General features: G+C 39.8%; 1 protein-coding gene across 1 annotated transcript; it reads left to right on the top strand.

Annotated features, from left to right (window-relative positions):
- Positions 1-304: 304 nt before the first annotated feature.
- Positions 305-22,903, top strand: htr1d (5-hydroxytryptamine (serotonin) receptor 1D, G protein-coupled). Its single transcript, XM_040042569.1, has 2 exons — positions 305-1,327; positions 20,308-22,903. The coding sequence occupies exon 2, from the start codon at positions 21,201-21,203 to the stop codon at positions 22,356-22,358; it is 1,158 nt and encodes a 385-aa protein (XP_039898503.1). The 5' UTR covers positions 305-1,327; positions 20,308-21,200; the 3' UTR covers positions 22,359-22,903.
- Positions 22,904-23,319: the final 416 nt, after the last annotated feature.

Raw genomic sequence — 23,319 nt, 5'->3', positions numbered from 1 at the left:
CTTCCAGTTTGTGTGTATGGTACAAGAATGTAAAGAGTAAGAAGCAACAAATTGCAATAGCTTTGATTTGACACCTCTGAGTTAATCTAGAAAGAAACAAACTGAAAGCATATGCATTTTCACAAGATGATTTAAACAAAGTGTATCACTCTTTCAAGAACACCCAAGGCTCTTAAGAATGTGCTTTTCTTCAATTTTAAATGAACCTCAAATATACTTGGTGGGTTTTTTGTAAATAGCAAAGTTTAATAGCAAAATAGTTTTGTTCAGGTACAGTACAGTACAACAAAATTATTTTATATGATGTTATATGACAATGCACGCAAAAAGTGAATTCAAACTTACAGCGAGGGTTACATTTTCATTGTAAATCGGGAGGCCAACGCATGCTGCATCAGTCTTGCACAGAGCTTTAAAAAGCATCCAATTTTGATTAATAAGGCAATACATGCAACTGGAATGCCAGCATATAAGAATGCTCTTACAATTTTAGTCCTTAAAGAGCTTGGTGGAAATGTGAGTCTTTAATTTAGCCCATATGTGGAGAAAACCGCGTTATTTCCTTAATTTTCTCTTTATTTTCTCCAAGGTAATATTGTTTACTCTGTGATGCCGTCTTGGACCCTACACCCGGTCTGGAGCACCTCTAGCCAATGCTGTAACACTAACGGGGCGGACTGTCTAATGAATTAGTTGGAAACGCGCCTGTGCTTGCAGCGGGTAAATTCGCTCTCAGTGCAGCCATGCAGCCAGTCTCAACTAAACCTTCTTAAAACGCAGGTTTGAATGCAACTTGTTGACGTTTCTCTAATCTTCCCGGTGGAGAATCGTTCGCATCAGCTCCAGGAAGTCCCCGTGTCTTCCACCGGGGGATTAATAATTACTGGAGACACCCCACAACGATCTGCATCCTTGCGCATACAACGAAGGTTCGCCGGTACAGCAGTTTTCACACTTTTCAGACATAGTGGGGATTTAACTCTGGTAATAAAAAAAAGAGAGCAGCTTTGCCAGTGACTGTGAAGAAGTCGTTGAAAGTGTGAGAAAGTGTCAAATATCAGATTTGAACGCTGACCACACGACCGCCTTAACTGTGTTTATACCCACACGAAGGATCTGCCTTTCAGATAAGAGTTGAAGGAAGCTCAGCGCGCACAGCAGCAACATCTACAGAAGCAGATGCACTTTTAGTATAACCAGTCTGAGTTCCGACTGTTTGTACTGGATGTGCGTAAATAAAGGACGCCTCCAAAGACATTCCGGGATAGCTTTTATTCTTTGCTTCAAAAAAGAAAGACTGAATATCAACAGACGAAGAACATCCACGGTACGTTTTATTGTCTTTCTTTCTTTCTTTCTTTCTTTCTTTCTTTCTTTCTTTCTTTCTTTCTTTCTTTCTTTCTTTCTTTCTTTCTTTCTTTCTTTAATAACCTCTGGTAGACCGGTGACTGTTTGTTACCAATACGCATGGATCTGAGTGCGCAGAGCCGATGATTCAAAGACATCTAGTAAAGTTTATGTTTCTAAGTACAAAAAGAACTAACACAAAGACACAAGTAAAAGGGGGTACGCAATAAAAATTAAACAGCTCAGCGGAGAATTCTAAAATAATATATACAAAAGATACGATGAAGTGTGATAAGGTCACTGGCGCAGTTTACGTCCCTTTAGGATTATTGTAAGCGACACGGTAGGAAATGAAGAAATTTAAAGTAGGCTACAATAAGGCAACAATATGCTATAGACTAAATATAGAAGTCCCTTTGAGAAACCAATGCGATCTTAACATGAGCGATAAGACGTAAGAGATGTGAGATGAGAAAAGAACAAAAAACAAAACGCACATGTAGAAAACCTGCATGAACCTGCATGAAGCTCCAGTGTGCCAAAAACGAATTCACAGGGTGAGTAAGCCCGATCTTGTCGGTCTCAGCTGAAGGTTGTTGCAGCGTTTAAAGGCAAAAAACATAGTTTTGTTCAGGGAAATCAAGAAAACCCCAAAGACCTTTTAGCTCCCTAATAAATATCATTGATGTTGCAAAGTTATTCTTTTTAAACAATGGTAGCATTTATTTGCTGGATCTGACTTCAGTTATTTATTTATTTAGAACGCTCTTTAAAGCTTCTTAAGTACGAGGCTCAAACCTACAGATCTCATGTATTACAGAGCATAAGCTGCAGTGGGGGGACACATTTGAAAACATGTTGTACTTTGGTATCTGTAGAAGGTTTGAGCAAGACATTTAAATGAATTTCCGCCTTAACAACTGTTAAGGTGGATTAGTGAGCAGCAAAGTCAACTAGTCAATTTCAAGTTGGAAAAATAGACCTGTGTGCTCTGTTGCAGTCCCCCCCCCCCCCCCCCCTTATTAGAACACTGATGTGAGAGATGATAAGAAAAATGAAAGAGATTCACCACCACAGCGTTCTGATGAAATGTGTCTTTCAGCACAGAATGTAGCCCCATTTCACCACAGAGAGACACTCTCACACATGTGGAGTTTCCACTCTCACGTTCACCCTCACACCATTTTCTCCCCCAACCCTTCACAGTCCAGCAGAAATGTGACACACACACACACACACACACACACACACACACACACACACACACACACACACACACACACACACACACCAGGAGACACACACAGACTCATCGATGCACATACACCTTAACTATCAGGGTGTGACTGAAGATGAAGAACTGAATCCACCATCTATTTATAACCAGGCATTGCTTAATAACACTGAATAGAAAAACAGAAAAAATTGAAGATTATTATATTTTTAAATGAGTAGCTTTACCGTATTGTGATAAAAGATTTTTCTCCTATTATTTCAGGCAGGAGACGAGCACAGACGGGCACAGACAACTCATTTGCAGTTTTTTAGGCATTACATAAAATTCTGGTTTATCAGTTCATGTTGCACGAGTGCAGATGTTTAGTCTCCTCTTACATTTAGAGAATATAGAAATTCAAGAATCACTGGCTGCTTTATGCCTCACTTGTTGGAGTCACATTAATTTTTCACCTATAAAATATTGAGCTATAATATATTGTGAGGTATGAGGACTTAAGTGAACGTTGTTTGTTTTGTGTGTCAGTTTCAGGTTGAATATTTATTGTGGGAAGTAAATATGCCCCTTTTTTTAGCTTATAGTGGCATTTTGATGAATATTGTCTTTTCATGTATAACACAGGATAGAAGAGCGGGATGGGCATCTGCTTTGGCATTTAACATGCAGCTTTAAACTTTAGCAAAACATCTCATATGCAGCCATCCGTGTTACTGTATAATTATGTGTTAGCTTAAAAATCATCCATGCACATTTTTATCAAGCTCTTGGAGCATCACTATAGCTAAAGCTAGAGCTGATGAAACCAGTACATGTCATTTGATATGGCCACTGGATACAAATGAGAACTCTGTCTTTGTCTACCTCTGAGATCACGAGGTGAATGGTCCACCACTTTCAGTGTTAACTTTATATTTGCTGTGAAAGAATGTAAAGGTGTAGTAATGGTAACTAAGAGAGACAAGCCTTATTAAATGTTTAACTGTAAAATCTAGGATTATATAATGAAATGAAAGTCAGTAGAGAGGAACCCAGTGAGACGCCAACAGCTTATTTCTCTCAGCTTCTTCTTTCTGGCACAGGGATTACCAAAAGTTATGGACAGCAAAGCACAGTAATGAAGTAAATGACTGAGTCTTCCAGTGCATGTGAGTAAACACCTGAAGGTAACTACTTCAGCTGCTTCCCAGAGCTGAACATTTGAGAACTATAGAGCTATGGTTCACACTTTTAGTATGTAATATAATGCAAACTTTATTGTCCCAACATGTACTTTTCCAAGACACAAAAACACTGGAAGCATAGTGTCATCCTTACATAGTTTGTTCTGCAGTCCACTGTACTGTGCAGCACAAGTGCTGGCTGACTAGCAGCATTACAGCTAAGCAGATGGTGCAGCAAGCAGTGTCTGTGAAGAAGAGTTCACCATTTGGCTCTAAAGCACTCCATCCTGAGAACATATTTTTGCTAAAACTCCTGCAAATGTCAGGGGAAGCTATGTTCATTTGATTATTGCTTCTCTACCAAAGAACTGTCAGTGCCAATGTAATGACTGCTACTGACTGTCTGTGCTATCACTCATCCATCTCATCTCAGGATGAGCCCTCATGCCTTAGTCATTAAGTAGCTCAACTTCTGACATAAAGGAGAGCTAACTACTGGCAGATAGAGTGTATTTCCCAAGCTCTGTGAGACACTATCAGTCAGTCTGATAGCAGGTCTCAGTGGAGCATAACTTACAGACCAATGCATTAATGCTCTAAGCATAATGAATTTGTCACTGTGTGAGTCCATCGACTGTATATAAAAGGAGAGCGGTGTACCTTACTGCGAATGTAGCAACTTGTCAATCACAAGGCTGCACAGTGCTTTATTGTCTTTGATTATCAAAAGCCGACAATAGCAGAAATAAAAACTATAGTGACACAATGATAAAGCTTTAATTGTATAGCACTTTTCAAAAAATAGTTACAAAGGTGTTTTACAGAACACATTAACTGACTCAGGGCTGTGGGGTGACACTATGACACCTGTCATAGCGTGAGAGACTGGATACGTACTACACGTGTCACCAATTTGTTACATGGTTAACACAGAGACAGACAACCTTTCATAATCACATTTACACCTACACCCAATCTAACCCCACATGCATTGGGGTTAGATTACCCAGAGAGAGCCCACTCAGACAGTGGGAGAACATGTAAGCACTACACAGAAGGCCCCGGACTGGATTCAAACTGGTACGCAGTTTGGTACTGGGTGACACTACTAACCACCACACCATCATGGTGCCTGTTAAAAAAAGAAAACAACAAGAAAAATAAATAACACAAGGCTAGATAAAATATGTGAGTAATATGACAGGTATAAGACTTGAGACAAACAAAACTTATGGGGAAAGATTTTAGTGAGGCATTAAATCTCGTAATAATAAAATTAAATTTCAGCTGTGATTGGTGGAAAGGCCATCAGAGCAGTCTTGATGACAGAAACAGGGAGTGCTGCTTGTCAAAGAGGGCTCCATTACATTAGGGTGGAAATGTTATTAAAAAACACACGCATGCACACGCACATGCACAAATATAGGCTATATTTAGCAGATATTTAATATCAGCTATATATTATTGCTGAATTACCAGCGAACCGCTCAAAAGTGAAATATTACATATAATTAAACTACTAGTTTAATTATATTTTATTAGTAACACAAAACAGAGAACAGATCAGGTGGGAAAGCTGTAGGAACTGTCATCAGATACATAAATATGCAAAGTGAGTCAGCATGTTGTAAGCACAGTAATCTAAGTGTCATAGAGGTGTTATAGGAAACATTTTTATCTGATGGAAAAAATTACTCAGACAAACTGCCTGATTTAGCAAAGCAGCTGATTGGTTTGAGAGATCACATTGTCTGATTGTTTTGCAGTAAACAAGACAACAATGTAAGGTGGTGAGTGAGCTGCTGCAGTATTTTAACTACAAACTATGTTTTTAAAAGCTGTGAAAAGTTTAAAGAAACAGACCCACAAGTCAAAATCAGGTGTTGATCTCTAAGAAGAAAAATGAGCAGACTTTGTTAGATAAAACGTGCCAGCTCACAGTCGCCATTCAAGCTAAAGAGTAGAATTGAATCATTTCATATTTGAGTTCTGTGATTTGCCTGGAAGGTATATAGTATTAATTCAATTCAATTAAATTCAATTTTATTTATATAGCGCCAAATCACAACAAAAGTCGCCTCAAGGCGCTTCATAGATACAGAGAAAAACCCAACAATCATATGACCCCTCATGAGCAAGCACTTTGGCGACAGTGGGAAGGAAAAACTCCCTTTTAACAGGAAGAAACCTCCGGCAGAACCAGGCTCAGGGAGGGGCGGGGCCATCTGCTGCCACCGGTTGGGGTGAGAGAAGGAAGACAGGATAAAGACATGCTGTGGAAGAGAGACAGAGATTAATAACAGATATGACTCAATGCAGAGAGGTCTATTAACACATAGTGAGTGAGAAAGGTGACTGGAAAGGAAAAACTCAATGCATCATGGGAATCCCCGGCAGCCTACGTCTATTGCAGCATAACTAAGGGAGGATTCAGGGTCACCTGGTCCAGCCCTAACTGTATGCTTTACCAAAGAGGAAAGTTTTAAGCCTAATCTTGAAAGTAGAGATAGTGTCTGTCTCCCGAATCCAAACTGGAAGCTGGTTCCACAGAAGAGGGGCCTGAAAGCTGAAGGCTCTGCCTCCCATTCTACTTTTAAATACTCTAGGAACAACAAGTAGGTCTGCAGTGCGAGAGCGAAGTGCTCTAATAGGGTGATATGGTACTACAAGGTCATTAAGATGGGGCCTGATTATTTAAGACCTTATTAGAAACCTTGAATTGTAAGAACTCTTGGAAAAAAACAAGGTCCTAGGACTCTTATGCCATCATTAAAAGACCCTTACTCTTATAATACCTTTATTAATACTACTGCAGTAATAGTTTAAAAAAAAGTGAGGCTGAAGTGCAGAGCTAGTGTTGCATGTTATTGCATGAGCACCGAAACAGCTTCACATTCTTATACTGAGTTTAGTTAAACAAAAATGGCGGTCACACAATGAAGGTTACATACATTACACTTCTGTTCGTGCTTCCGCTCATTAAGTCCAGAAGAAGTGAACAAGTCACTGATCGCAGCGTGCAGCAAAAGGTTGAATGAACTGCACTCAGACAGTTTCAGGCTGAAATGGACTGCTGATGGCCTATAATGAAAACAGTTGTGAACACGCTGTCAGCAGTCCAGAAGACAGTGGTCCGTTGAGGATGTCATTTATGAAAATATGCAGTTTTCGATATTCGAATATATCAGGACCGCTCACCCAAATATTTTGTGAGAAAAAAAAAGTTTTCATAGGACTCTATACAGTCCTGTCATAAGCTAAGTACATCTCATTAATCAGTAGCTTGCAGAACCACCTTTAGCACCAATAACTTTTTCTGTATGACTTTCTCAGTCTTTTGAAATTGCTTCAGTTCATTGAGGTTTGCAGTCATTCAGTTATGCACAGCTCTCTTGAGATCCCATCACAGCATCGTAATTATCCTGAACTCTGAACTTTAACTCGAACATTGCAGCACCTTAATTGTTTTGTTTGTGCATGGCATTGTCCTGTTGTGTGACCCAGTTTTGGCTAAGCTTTAGCTGTTGGACAGATTTCCTCATATTTGACTCTAGAATATTTTGCTGTACAGATGAGTTCTTGTTTGATTTAGGCACTGCAAAGAATCTGGGTCCTGTGGCTGCAAAACAAGCCCAAATCATCACCCCTCTGCCGCCGTGCTTGAGAATCGTTATACGGTATAAGGTGTGTTTATTTTTTGCTAAACATGGTGCAGTATATTATGACTAAACATCTCCACTTTAGTCTAACCTGTCCATACTGCCATGTTCTTTTTAGAGAGGCGAGGCTTTCGTTTGGAAACAAGCCATGCCATTTTTTAGTGTTTTTCCATTTGTGCCTGTGTCATGACCTTTAACATTTAACATACTAACTGGGGCCTGTAGAGTCTCAAACGTAACACTTGTTTTGTTTTTTTTTAGTTTCTCTGAGTATTACACAGTCTGACCTTTGGATAAATTTGCTTTGATATCCACTCCTGTGAAGATTGTGGCATAAACCTGAATGGTCCAAACTACCAAGCTGCAAAAAACTTGTGCCTTTAGAGAGGTGGTCACACTTGCTGATGATTAAAAAATACAGTGCATGTTACTAGCAGCACAATGCTACTACTTAACCTCTTAATTCCTAATTCCGAAGCACGAGTGGTGCACTTAGTGTTTCCAATTACTGCACAAAGAGCTGTGAAAACTTTCTTTTTCACATATTGGCTGACCTAACAGACACGTGTCCACATTTATTCAGATATTCTTCCTTACTACTTTGATTTATCAACTCCAGGATCCAATATGAGTCTTGTTTTGAGTTTACATGCCGTGTTAGCTTTCTATTTCAGTTCCTCAAGTGTCAAAACATGAAAACAGCCAAATGGAAGTTAGAAGTAACAGTGCAGTTTGTTAAACTATGCTGAAAAAATCTATTTTCACTTCTACAGATAGAAGTTATTCTAAGTCAGTCTTCATTTCATGGTACGGGTCGCTTCTTTCATTAAATCCTCTTGTTAGTTTTCATGCTGCTGGGTTTTCGCTTTACACTGGAATTAAAGCAACCCAGAACATTAATGCTGTATCACTGATAATCCTGCTGGATTTACAGGCGAGATTATTTGAAAGGGAACGCAATCAGTGTGAGATTTTTTTCACTCAGGAAATGACACGCCTCTGTCAGTCTGTCCTCTTTTTCTGTTTATCGTTTTCCACATCATTTCTCCAGCAGCGGAGACAACCCACCACGTTGTTTCAGGCCTTGCAATGTTGTTCAAGTTTTGTTTTTTTTCATGATGATTTCTAACCTCAGTCACCCAAAGTTTATGTCTGTTTTCAGTCTGTTTTCCTGGCTCTCTTTCCAGGCCCTTGATTTCAAATATTTTCTGGTCTTGACTCTTTTGCTTTCCTCACTTTCTTTTTAGTCCCTTTCTTCTCCTTATTTCCCGGCCTTGTATTTTTTTTCATTGCTGTATCCCTCCTCCTTCAACTAATCTGCAGTCAGGCTGTCGGTATAATTAGAGCTGATTCCTAGGGTAGGGCCCTCCAGATGAAAGCTGTAATTTTAAACCATGAGAATTTGTCACTTGCTATGAAAATGACTGCAGGGGTCATGTTTGATTTCACAGAAAGCTGCACTCCCTGCTCTCACAGCAGCAACCTATCAGGCCATTAGTGGTCAGTGTTTCAAGATGGACTACTTCTTGAAAGATGTCTATTTCCGTTACTTCAAGGCAGCTCAGGGAAATAGTTAGCTCACATTATCTCAGAGCCTGTAATTTGCTGACTGAAAGCTTCTAAGTTAAAAATGTCAAACAAGCGTAACATAATACACTGTGGAAAAACAGTTTTTAGGTTCACTTAAAATTTTCCTTTTGCTTGAAATTTAAAAAGACAATTTAGGGTAGGAGGAGGACCAGAAAAGTTTAAATATTAGTAGTTTTACATGTTACTTGCTATAATAAAAATATTTTAATGATATTCAAGCCATAATATGACTATAATAGCTCAAATAATGAAATTCTATGTGTTTTGGCTTCTACAGGGAAAGTTCATTTTTGCATGTTAATAATGCAGAAATACAACAACAAGGGCAGACTGAATGCTTTAAATTTATTTATAGGTCCAAACCAATCTAATAGAATAGATCCAAACAGATATAGGTGACATGCATAATTTAAGAGAATTTCCAAGCTTTCTTGTACTTTGAATTTTTACTTAGATACAAACAAAATGTCATAGCGGTCCAAAATCAGCTGGAAGAAGCTTACCTTTGACTTCTTTCAGCTGCTCACTTGCCACAAGTGATCACCCCAGTGGGTAGCTTGTACACAGAGATGCTCCTCCTGATGCAACCCCAAAGGGGAATTGTGCTTCTGGAGACACTTGCACCACTAAGCTTATGAAGAGAAAAAATCATATTAAGCAGAACTGAGTTCAACTGATGTGGCCCAATCCAAGTTGTAATGTTGCACCTTGGGAATGGCAAATTAATTTCCCACTCCTGTCTTAATTCCCAAGTAACACAAAAAATGGGTCACATTAGCATTTATGTTAATTCACGTATTCCACAAAGTCCAGCTCAGCTGATAGCCTTCAACGTATCCAAATGTATCCTTTTAAAGATGCTTTAGCCTTCCCACAGTTGCTCGTTATCTGCAAGCTGCTTTGCAACCCCCTTCCATTCAAGCTCTTCCTTTCATGCAGCTGCAGACTTAATCATTAGGTATCATATTCTGTGTGCAGATGAAATGGCAAAGAGGAGTGCTCTTCCTTTTGTGTGCATATGCGAAATGCAGAAGTTCAGGGAGGTAAAGCCAAATATAAACAAATAATATAAACAAACGCCTTAACGCCCACTCCTGGGCCATTCGACCTCAATAAATCACATGATAGGGTGGGGCTAGGTTTCACAGTGGGTTCACCCAAAACCTTGGCTGATTGTGACCCACACCCGTTTTCACACCGTGGCTCATGTGATTAGGTAGATAGAGACACTCCATAGGGCTTCAAATCTAGGAGTCTCCACCAATTGTGCTTAGAGCTGAAGAAGCTTCTTGGATGAGAGGTGAAACGTCTTCAAGAATACTTAAAGAAGTCCAGACGTTTTTCTTTTCAAGCTCCTTAGACAACGATGACCTGGATGTCTGAGAACCTTCACAGACACATTTTTTAATTTTTTGCTAACACGTGACTGAAATTTCACCACAAACACAGCAGAATGGATAATCTTATACGGCATTAATATAATGATGAAAACACACAAACACACCTTCTCATGAACAGGTGGCACTCCTGAGGCTAAAATCAACTCCATAAGATTGCATGTTTGAGACAGTTTTTCATTTGGAGAATAAACCTGGAATAAGACTGAAGATTTAATTGCGTTAATGTCATTTTGATATTTAAAGAAATGTTTTTGCAGATTTTTTTTAAGTTTAATGATTTAGCTGAAAATGTGTTAATTGACACCATCTTTCTGTTGGAAATGTTACTCAAGTTTTGCTCAAAACTTCTTCTAAATTAGATAGTCAAGATGTCAGACTATACTGATCCTTTTATTTACAAATAGGCTTACACACATATTTTCTGGGGTTCTGCAATGCTCTATGGATCCATCCAGTTTAATTGACAATAAAATCGATATGCCATCTCTGTGAGAGCTACAGCTGTCTGGGTTTACTCACCAACTAACCGTTACCGCTCCTTTTTAGGCGCACTCCGAAACCATTGTTTTGCTGTCAAAAAGTTTATTTTTCTGCTATTTTTAAACACACCACAACTTGACCATTAAAAAAAACTTTATGTACATTATAGGCATGTGTTGAGAGGCTTAAAAAACAATGAAGAGTAAACAAAATGACAAGCTATAGTGTAATAAGAAAGAAAGGGATTGCAGCTTTTGGATGAATACGTCTGTAACAAAGCAGCATCACAAAGTCTGAATTCAGTAAATCAGGAGTCACATAAAGTAACACGAAAATAAATCTTTTTTTTTACATTAGGTGTAATGTAAACATTGTTTCCCTTGCTAAGTACTGTACATTACTATTTGTATTCTCTGTCATGTTTCCCATAGTATTAGGTTATACTTTAGTATTTGGAGTTATGGTCTATCTTTGGCTCTCTTTGCTTTTTTTGCCTCATCCATTTTTTGTCACTATAGGAAGACTAAACCTACTATAGGCTTTCATGTTGTCCTCTTCAGTATCAAACATCCGCTGTTGTCTCCTGGATGGATCGTTGATCCTAACCTCTGGTGAATCACTACCTCTTTACTTTTATGACTCATATACACAGTCTAACACAAAAGATAAAGATAAAAGCACTCCTGTTTGTCACCGTCAGGTGATATGAAATCCAGCTTTAGTACTTCCTCTTGCACTCTCTCTGTGTGTCTGTAACGCACACACACACACACACACACACACACACACACACACACACACACACACACGCACAGCAAATTATACTGTTGTTACGATTATCTAGACAATTTTATTTATTTCATTTTTTTTAAATGCCCAAGGTAACAGGCAAAGTGAATAACACTGATTATCTCTTCATCCTGGCACCTGTTAGTGGGTGGGATACATTAGGGAGCAAGTGAACATTTTATCCTTTTGACAAGGGCCAAATTGTGATGGTTGGATGACTGGGTCAGAGCTTCTCCAAAACTATAGCTCTTGGTCTGCATTAGTCAGTACTTATCAAAAGTGGTCCAAAAGAGGAATGGTGAGGAACCAGTGACAGGGTCATGGGTGGCCAAGGCTTACTGATCCAAGATACAAGCTTTTGTAGTTCAAATTCCCCAAAAAGTTACTGCTGGTTCTGATAGAACGATGTCAGAATGCACAGAGTATTGCAGTTTGTTGTGTATAAGGCTGCATTGCTGCAGACCAGTCAGAGTCCCATCTGTCCACTACCAAAACCACCAACAATTGACATGTGAGCACCAGAACTGGACCATGGAGCAATGGAAGAAGGTGGCCTGATCTCATGAAGCATGTTTTACAACATGTGGATGTGTGTGTGTGTAGCTTACCTGGGGAAGTCTTGGCACCAGGATGCACTGTGGGAAAAAGACAAGCGTGCAGAGGCATTGTGAAACTTTGGGCAATATTCTGCTGGGAAGCCTTGGATCCTGCCATCCACGTGGATGTTACTGTGACACGTGCAACCTTTCTAAGCATTGTTGCAGACCAAGTGCACCCTTTCATGGAAACATTATTCTCTGATAGCCTCTTTTAGCAGGATAATGAGCCCTGCCACAAAGCAAAAATGGTTCAAGAATGGTTTGAAGAGGACAATAATGTACTTGAGGTGTTGACTTGACCTCAAAATTCCCCAGATCTCATTCCAATTGAGCGTCTATGGGATGTGCTGAACAAGCAAGTCTGTGGACTATGGGGGCTCCACTCCCCAACTTACAAGACTTAAAGGATCTGTTCCTAACATCTTTCTGCCGAATACGACAGCATACCTTCGGGGGTTGAGTGGAGCCCATGGGTCAGGCCTGTTTTGGCAGCAAAAGGGGGACCAACACATTATTAAGGCTGGTGATCCTGCTTTATATCAGTGTTATGTCATTGATGTGCAATCGACAAACCAAGTGTGTGACACTACCATGGAAATATATACCACACTCTCTGAGGAATGTTTCTGACACCCTACTGAATCAGTGCCACAAATTCAGTTAGTTCTGAAAGCAAATGGGGATCCACCCTGGTACTAGCAAGGCTGGAGTATATATTAAAGTATAGTAAATTATTTATATTCACAGGACATTAGCTTGTCTTTATAGCCAGGCACAGGTACTACCAGTGCACTTCACAAAATTCGAATATACCAAAAGTTTTCTCAGTCTCAGTGTTCCTCCTACAGCATCCTATAACATTTACATTCTGATAATCTCTGCACCGTGTTATTTTTTTTGGGCCAGCTTTCAATGAAGGGCATCTAAGGTGTCCCAGATTTACACTCGTCCTGTTCCACTTTCAAAGGGTCACGTACATTATATTACTGGTGCGAAGACTGTCTGCGTGTTGATAAAGTTTATTTTGTGCAGAAATGAGGAGAGTACAAAAGTCAGAATTTGCTTTTTTAAACCAGTTTTATGAAGCTGCTATGCAGCCTGTTAAAACTAAGCGTTTGGATGCCTTTAATTTATAGGAATGAATTTTCTACCATCTGTCACTTTCCTTCTCAGCTACTGTAATATGTCCTGAAGTAGACACAGAAAACTATCAACATACCGCGGGTTAACCTCCTCTTCTTTCCACACTTTCTAGTCATTTTCCGGCACCACAAATCAACATGAAGCTCCTTCAGTTTCCTCTAGTGCCAGTTACTCCAAGGACTGTGTGGTCCTTGGAGTGAACTGTGTGGGTTATGTTTTTATCTCTCTCTCTCTCTCTCTCTCTCTCTCTCTCTCTCTCTCTCTCTCTCTCTCTATATATATATATATATATATATATATATATATATATATATATATATATATGTTTCATTTTTCTGTGTGTTGCTCGGTGATGCAGATGTTGCATGAGTCTGTGCCTCTACATATGTATGCTTCTCCACATGTGCAGCCCACACAGGTTGAGAAAAACACCTACTCTTTATACACCCAAGAACCTGCAAACATAAAACATTATATATATTTATATATATATATGTATTTTTTTATGTATGCAGGTCAGGTTCTACATATATATATATATATATATATATATATATATATATATATATATATCGTGTCCCATTGATCTATAACTCTGTTACGTTCTGCACTAAGCTGCTAAAAGACAGTTTTTCCTTACACCTGTTGCAAAGAGGTTGCTCATATAGGAGATCACTGGATATGCATAAATAATTTTTGCCTGTGTGCTGACTATAATGATAGGAAACAGCATCCAAATGCATTGGCAGCACACGCTTGGCTAGAACACAGTTAAAAGGCAGTTCACCTACTCAGATCAAATGAACAATGATTATTGTTTGAAGCCAGGCACGTAGGTTTGAGGAGTGAAATCGAGGAGCATAAAATGTATATTTCTTGCATTTAAATGAATCAAGAAAGTTCTTAATTCATGCATTTATTCACTTTTGACTTTCATTATTGTGCACAAGAAAACACTGACTGATGCTAAGTTATGAAATCTTTAACAACAAGTGCATAGCTGTTATGTGTACACCTTCTAGGTCTGTGTGTTTTTGTGTTCGTGTCATTGTGCCAGGAACTTTAAGGAATAACAAAGCTTTAAAAAATTTAACTGAGATCAGAATGGCGTTGTCTGATCCATTAGTACTGAGTACTGATACAGTAATGTAGTAACACTCAGCGACTACTCATGGGTCAGATCGTCAACATTGTGACAGGATTTGTGGCTGGTGCAATCCCACTGTAAGATGATTTCTACCCTTGAGAAGGTTTCTTATTTAAGAAATGTTATACTGATTTAATGTGTTTTTGTGATGCAAAAATCAAAGTTACTTTTGTTTTTACTCATGCCAGCAGCAGTAGCTTAGCTATGCTTACTGTTTTCAGGTCATAGTAGCTGGTGTGATTATATCAACATTTGTAATCAAATTAGGCAATCTCTCATCTGAATGGTCTGGGAATAACTGTGGTTGCTGGACAGTTTCCATGCATGTCCTGCAGCAATAAACTTTACCGCTGCATCTGTGAAACCAAATGTCCACCTACGCCAGAACTGATAGTAAATGGTCTTTAAGCTCTGGTCTCTGGTCTAATGTAGTACGAGCAAGTCCAGAGGATTCACAACAATAGAGTGGACAGCAAATCTTCCACCCACTGCACGATCCAACCTGTTCCTTAAACCCAAATAAAGGTCTCTTTCAACCCAGTATCACAGCAGACATGTAACAGACAAGCCAAATGAAAGTAATCATGGGAAAGCATTTAAACAGACATTACTAACACATTTGCGCGTAAATACGTATTAGCCACCTATCTTAATAGATTCTGGCATTGATGGACCCTAGAATGGACTTCATACCCTTCTTTGTCACTAGCGACTTCTTGGCCTTAAATATATCATCTGCCCCTGCTGGTACATATACGTCTGCATGCCTGTCCTTTTCACGACTTGGAGAGGCAAAGCTTGAAATTGAAATGGTGGACCTGGTCTGTTACATGCTTTGCGGTGACATTGGGTCGACTATTTCCAGCTATGTGCTCGGACAAGTGCAGTTCAATTCAATTCAGTTTTATTTATATAGCAACAAATCACAACACTCACCTCAAGGTGTTTTATATTGTAAGGTAAAGACAAGTAGTAGAAAGAAACCCGAACAATCTGACTACCCTCTATGAGCAATCACTTGGTATCAGTAGGCAGGAAAAACTTCCTTTTGACTGGAAGAAACCTCAGGGTAAAGGAGGGACAATCATCTGCTGGGCTAAGAGAGGGAGGCAGGACGAAAGAGACACAAGTACAAATTTGGTCATTGTCTAGAGTTCATGTGCGATGCACCTCTACAGATACTGCAGACACTGTCTCAGAAAGTATCATTTTACACCATCACTGGGTTCCCAGATGTCTTTCTCAGTTGGCATAAATTGAGAAAGACATAACCCTCATAAGCCCACCACACATTCAGGCACATAGCACATCCATGCTCACCTACCATTTAGTGCATGCTTGAGTAAACACTAGACATTAGCTGACAGCAAAGGTAGCAATGGCTCTGCCTCTTGGTTAAATCAATTTGCCTATCTACACTGGGCCATACGTCATATGCAGGCTGCATTTGGAGGGTATTACCCTTTCACCCAGAGCAACAACCAGCCTGCCTCACATGCTGCAGCATCTGCTTAGACTTAACCCAAGCCTGAAATAAATTAATTTCTGATTTGTGAATGGCATGTGGAGCAATGGCTCCAACTGGGCAGAGATGCAGTATTGTGGGTGCTTCAGTTCTGCTTTTTGTCACACCCACATGAGTAATTTTAACTTCTTTTTTTTTTTTTTGCTTTTTATTATTGCAATCTTGAGATGTTGTTCCCACTAAGTTTTTTAAAGGATGATAAATGCACAATCCGGCTCAGCATCAGGCCTTACTGCATTAGACCTTCAATTTCAAAGCCAGATGTAGACATAATCGCTTTCACACAAACAGTATAGAGCCAATTTTAGGCAAGGTCTGGTCTTGATTGAAAATCTTCCCCTCTTATCCATTCATTATGAATCTCATTAAGTCATTGTGCTGTAAACCAGGCCCTTAGGAGATAAGCTTTGTCCTTCACTTGTCTGATGTGTAAACAGATAAGCTGTTTAATCATCTATCATACATGCTACTAGCACATGTGTTTGTGAGTGTGTAGGTGTGGGGGTGACATTCACTAGAAACATATTAGAGTATAGCAGTTTGCATCAGGGATAAGTGAATGAATAATTCAGCGTTGTCCACAACAGTCTTATTGCAGCCTCACTCTGTGGTGCATTCAGTATTACAACACTAGGAGTAAGCGTCATTACCAGACACTCTCCGCACGAATCAGTCACTTCTGTGCTGATGCAATGAAGCACTGGGATGACTGCAAAGTAGTCATGCTGTGTGAGCTGTGTGATGTTTCACTCAGCACCTCTGACACATGTGCACATCGTGTTTTTTGGTGATATTTTATGTGTACTATGAATAACAATATCTTGAGCTACTCTCATACACGAGGATGACAGCGCTGTGTTTGTATGCACATCTGGGAATGAATCTTAACTCCTGTCTCTGTGTCAACCATGGTCACTGTTGTTCTTCTTCTTCACCGTGTTACTGTTTACGCTGCTGTGTGCACACTGAGTGATGATGATAGGCAGAATGCATATGCAGTAAAGCCAGAAGTAGCCATCCTAACGACTCAGTATGACGGTTTTAACAGTGGCTGCTTAGTTGTGGATTATGCATGAATCAGACCTAAAAAACAAAACAAAAATTTGATGTAACCCACTTGGATTTATAGCCAAGGCTTTTGTAAAAATTATTATTTTAGTTTTCTAATTATTAAGCAGCTGGCTTATGCTTGTAGCAATGCTCACCCTGGGGTTAAAAAACGAAAGGCAAAAATGTTCAAAACCAGTAAGTACTTACCTTCACTTTCACGCTTTTCTTTGCAAGCTCCTTTGACTACGATGACGTGGATGACTGAGAACCTTCACAGACCTACTTACCTTCACAGTACCTTTTAATAAGGATTATTTTAAATGAAGCTGCAGTGAAGATTAGCAGGGCTCGGTTACCATTCCTTGTGTGTCTGACTCAGTTTTAGTAATAAGCTTGTATGTACAGTGAGTACTCTGTGCCCTTTTCTTGGCTGTTTAAGCGTACACATCTTTGATGGAGGAAAGCCAGTAGTCGACTGACCTCTCAGCTATTCGAATGTCATGGTCCAGGCTTGGAGCAAAACAAAGCAAGCACGAAGAATTTGTATTGTATGATGTGAGGGAACCTTAAATAAATTATCTCAGTTTACACTAGCTGCCTTGGAGTGAAAGGAGGATCCCACAGGAGGAGATGAATGAAGTAACTACAGGCAAGGAGACTGATGACTACCCGGGCCCTGAAACGGACTAAAGGGTTTGATCAATGAATGGATGAATTAAAACTCTTATACTTGCTAAGCAGTCCATAGGACACTTATAATGACAAAAAATGAACCACAGACCAATGAATATCAAAGCTGTCTCCTCCTTAATTAAAAAAAAAAACAGTGGCAACTAATGTGGTTAGTACATGGTTATTAACAGTTGTTAACATGTTCACACATCTTTTCCACGTACTCTGACTAGTATTATTTTTATTTTTTAAAACAAAACTTTTAATACATTAATATATCTATGGTTTTGTACAGTAAATATACAGTAGAAAACAATTCGTTTATTAAACTTACTCTTGCTAAGAAGACATCACGGCAATGTCGCCTCGCATCAACGCTAAGAGAATATCCATGATGTCGATTCAACTTTCATTTTGGAACTGTTACCGAACTATACTACGATTAGATGCTGAGACAAGGCTGCCAGCTGATGGTTATTTGCCATCAAAATAGTAGTCCTCATCCCCAACCAATCACTACAGATGGATCCCCCTCCCTGAGCTTGCTTCAGAGTTTTCTTCCTGTTTAATGGGAGTTTTTCCTTCCCACTGTTGCCAAGTGTTTGTTGTAGGGGATTGTGTGATTGTTGGGGTTTTCTTTCTAATATTGTCTTTATCATACAATACACAGCACCTTGATTGTTGTTCCTTGTGTTGTTTAGATGTTTTAGGTTGTTTGAACTTTTTTTTATTTTTTCATAGGGGTCTAACCAGCTATTACAGCAGTAAATCCGCAAGTACGCCATTCCACATAGCTAATTGTGACACATTTACTGTTGTGCTGCGGCATTCGTTGAAATGTTGTTAAAGAGACACCATCAGTTACAGGAAAGAGAAACTGATTAGTAATGTATTTTCCTATTTTCCCATCAGAGGTAGAAAGACACAACACAGGAACTTCAGATTAGAGTCAGCTGACCTTTATTGTCTCAGTGTTTGGATATGATTCACTTTGAGTCATGCTGCCTGTGGAGCTCTGTGGAAGTCAGCGCTGGTTGTTAGATACACCATTCTAGTCTTGTTTGGAACACCTTAATAAATATTAGATGCACTGCCAATAAATTTGGTCATTCGTGGTCCTCAGATGATGGTTGTTTTTAGGTAAATGTCTCAATAACAACTGGTTTGATTGTCCTGAAATTCGTGTTCATCTAATTTAATGAGTGAACAGTTTTTGTTTTACCTGATGGTTCTTAAGAAAACAGCACATATGGGAGCAAACACTGCAAAAACAAACCTTTATAAATTGTACTGAGGATGAATTATAAAAATGGTCATGGCCGCTTGAGAGTTTGCAAATGAATGCATCAAGACTGGTGAGACTGGCACCGAGACACCAAGAATGTTTCCTTTGCTACTTAATATGCCAATTTATTGTCACAGCCCAAGCACAATAATCCCTCTCAAGAGCCCAGCTGCCAATCAACACTTCACTTAATGGAGGTAATTTGTGGAGTTGTATCAGGAACAAACATACACTTGGAAATCGGTCTTGACAGCAATAATGTGCAAGCTGAAGGATGTGTTAAATGTGAAAAGGCAAACATTTGTAATTAGCGTGGCAAACGCAGTTGTTTGTTTTCCAGCCACCACATTCCTTAACGCTTCGAAATCACTTCAAAGCTGGTTGATGTGTGAAAAATGAAATCAACAAAATCCCTAAAAATAATTAACAACTTTGCAGACTTTGTTCTGCTACTAACTCCTCTCCCTAATCATTTCATGTTTAAATGAATAAAACCCACTTCCCACACAAAACTCAGCTGAGATTTTACAATGTGGCTTTTTCACAGTACCTGACAAGAATAAAGATTTACATGACAATTTGCCACATACGCTATAAGTGGTAAGTAAATCATGCTGTTGCTCTTCAATAATAAATGAAAGCAAACGTAATACATGGATGGAAAGCTGGAGGGTTGTGATTAGCAGACATTTGAAGTTTTCGTTCCTTCTGGGACATAACGCCACTTTTCCACATTTCAGTTCCTATCTCTTTTGTTGTATTTGAAATTGAGTCAGCTTCCATCGTGTGATAATGTTCTATTACTGTTGCCTGGAAGAAATATTTCCCTTTGTACCGCTACACTCCAATTTCCCATCTCCCTTCAGAGTAATGTGAATAAAAACGTAAATACTTTAAAAAGTATTGACTTTTGAAGAAACTTTTTTCATTTTTTCCATGAAATATTCATTTGTGCTGCAATTATTGAAGATAGAATATCGTTTTTATGTAGTTGTTGACAATTTAGTCTTACAACTACACAACAGGAGTGTGGGTGTTAATCCATGGATCAAGTCACGATACTCCTTTCAGAAATCACAGTTGAGTTTGCAGTTTATTCACATGCGGTGATTCCAGGTGGTTTGTCTGTGTATGTCTCTGTTCATATAAATAATATGGTGCACAGGATGATGCACTGCAAAATACAACATTTCTAATCATTTTTCTCTCATTTGTCTCACCTAGGAAGAAAATGCCTCGGAAGAAGCTGGATGAAAATCTGACAAAACCTCGCAATCTTTACGGACTCTACAAGTGAACATCTGTCTGACAGGCGATGCTGTGAGAAGAGAGATATGGATGTTGAAGAATTACCCATGAGCTACATTTATAAGTTTTTCCTTGGTTTGATGCTGATCCTGTAACTGTAGTGCTTTGGCTTCCCAACATCATTAGAAATAGGGAACAAAGCCAAGTTACAGTCAGAACCTGACTAAGCTTCCTTGTGGACTTCAGAAAAGATAAGGGGGAGAGAGAGAGCAAGCAAACCTTTGTATCTGTTGTCATCATCTTCTTACGCACAGTTCCCTGGTTTGCTTTATTGAAAAGGAGGAGCCCATTAAAGCATTTGATAGATAGGAAAAGCTTGGTCTGAAGGTGTGGTTGCTGGCTGGCTGCTGGTTGGAGATGAGATAAGAGCGTGGGGAAACGAGAGAGACAAGACGTGCCTTTCTGACGGGAGATGAATACAAATTAGGATTTTGCCCTCCTGCAGCTACACCAGTTAAGTGAATCAATACTGAAGTGGAGAAATGGTCAAATTCGTCTCTGATTCATGCCAACTAATCATCAGTATCATTAGTTCTAAACCAAAACTGTGGAATGAGTTGTTTGCTAACGGTTAATATGAAATAATTCTTTTGAATAAAAGGGTTGATGAATTAAGGAGAGATCCGTTTACAAATGCGGTTTCAAAAAAGTTAGAAAAAAAGAACATTAAAAGACGGACTTCTGGTCAAAACCATCAGTGCCACACCATCATGGCCTTTTTCAGTGTTACGCCTGAACTGATCCGTGTACAGTTGTAGATTATAGATATGAGACTGGATTCAAAGCAGGTTTAACAGAGTGGAGGCGCGATGGAGCTGGACAACAGCTCACTGGACTACTTCATTAGAAACTTCACAGAGATTCCTAACACCACTACAGCACCACCCTGGAGCGAGGCCACACTCCTCGGTTTCCAGGTCTCTCTGTCTGCTCTGTTAGCCATTGTCACCTTGGCTACTGTCCTTTCAAATGCCTTTGTCATCGCCACCATCTTTCTGACCAGGAAGCTCCACACACCTGCCAACTTCCTAATTGGCTCCCTCGCCGTCACAGACCTGTTGGTTTCCATTTTAGTCATGCCAATTAGCATCGTGTACACTGTCAGCAAGACCTGGTCGCTGGGGCAGATTGTTTGTGACATCTGGCTGTCATCTGATATCACATTCTGCACCGCCTCCATCTTGCACCTGTGTGTAATTGCGCTGGATCGCTATTGGGCTATCACGCACGCGCTGGAGTACTCAAAGCGCCGCACCATGCGCCGTGCAGGGATCATGGTTGGGGTGGTGTGGGTGATATCTATATCGATTTCCATGCCTCCACTTTTCTGGCGGCAGGCCAAAGCCCATGAGGAGCTTACAGAGTGTATGGTGAATACAGATCAGATCTCTTACACCCTATACTCCACCTTCGGCGCCTTCTACGTTCCCACAGTGCTTCTCATCATCCTCTACGGTCGGATTTACGTCGCAGCCCGCTCTCGCATTTTTAAGACACCGTCGTCGTCTGGGAAGCGTTTCACCACAGCGCAGCTAATCCAGACCTCTGCAGGGTCCTCTCTCTGTTCTCTTAATTCCTCCTCCCACCACGAAGCACACCTACACTCTGGCAATGCGGGAGGTGTGGGAGGAGGAGGGGGAGGGTCGCCTCTGTTCATGAACAGCGTGAAAGTCAAGCTGGCAGACAACGTGCTGGAGAGGAAACGTCTGTGTGCAGCACGGGAGAGGAAAGCAACCAAGACACTGGGCATCATCCTGGGCGCGTTCATTGTCTGTTGGCTTCCCTTCTTTGTTGGCACGCTTGTCATGGCGATATGCAAAGAGTGCTGGTTTGATCCAGTGCTGTTTGACATCTTTACATGGCTGGGATACCTGAACTCCCTCATCAACCCTGTCATCTACACCGTCTTCAACGACGAATTCAAGCAGGCTTTCCAAAAGCTCATCAAATTCAGACGGTGCTCCTGAAAAAAAGACAAGCGTGGATTAAAACTGGCATATCCAGTGAAAAGAAATGGAGCGAAAAAGGCAAAACAAAAACAAGAAAATAGATAATAGTCAGAGTGGAACTACTGTGCAAAAAATGTACCATCTTGATAAATGTGATTTTTTTAAAATACATTAAATATCTGTGCATAGACCTTTAGATACCTACAGTATTTCAATTATAAAGACTTGTGCATGCATCCTACAAAAGACCCCCCCACCCCCACCTTTCCAGACATTGCGATGTGCCAGAATTCCCACACCTAAGACGAACTAAAAAAGAAGCTTTGGGAAATCTATTTAATATGAGAGAGACATCATTGTTATTTCTTGGAGCAAGAAAAGCTTCTACACAGATAAGGACCAGAGTGACTGTTTGGAAGGAGCAAACTCTGAGCGACTGAATTCAATCGAGCCAAAAAAGAAAAACCATGAAATGTATGTTATCTTCATCTCTGTGTCACACTGTACGCTGCTTCTCCTATGTACTGTAAAGTTTCTGTGGAACAGTAAAGTACTTAGAAAGACTCAGAAAAGCTTTGTCCATGTATGCAAATGTGCATTAAATGTGTGTGCTGGTGGTGGGAGCTCTGTGCACGCGCATGCGAGTAAAGGTAGACGTGTTTGAAGAAGAAGTGAGGATTTTGAAAAGGAAACTGCATTTCAAGTCCTAATATTAATTCAGGTTTTTGTGATGGATTACACGTGCTTCATTTCCACCAAGGCATAATAGCTATAGTAGTCGTGCATGTATTTCCCCATTCATGTTTTAGAAACAAACAAATGAAAAACAGATCTGACATGTGATTTGACCATGACGAAACAGTAAAAAGATAAAATAAAAAGATGACTAAAAAAAAAAACAACTTTTTATGCACACTCAAAAGAAATTCTGCCCAAAATAATGACTTGAACTAATTTGGTTATAACTTTGCTACGAGTA

The sequence above is a fragment of the Simochromis diagramma genome, unplaced genomic scaffold (genome assembly GCF_900408965.1).
Source record: "Simochromis diagramma unplaced genomic scaffold, fSimDia1.1 OVJJ01000304.1, whole genome shotgun sequence".
In the NCBI taxonomy this organism is placed as follows: domain Eukaryota; kingdom Metazoa; phylum Chordata; class Actinopteri; order Cichliformes; family Cichlidae; genus Simochromis; species Simochromis diagramma.
This window is presented reverse-complemented; position numbering and strand designations above follow the sequence as displayed.

What these genes read in the sequence shown, in the direction of transcription:
- htr1d (XM_040042569.1), top strand. Translation starts at nt 21,201, where the DNA reads ATGGAGCTGGACAACAGCTCACTGGACTACTTCATTAGAAACTTCACA.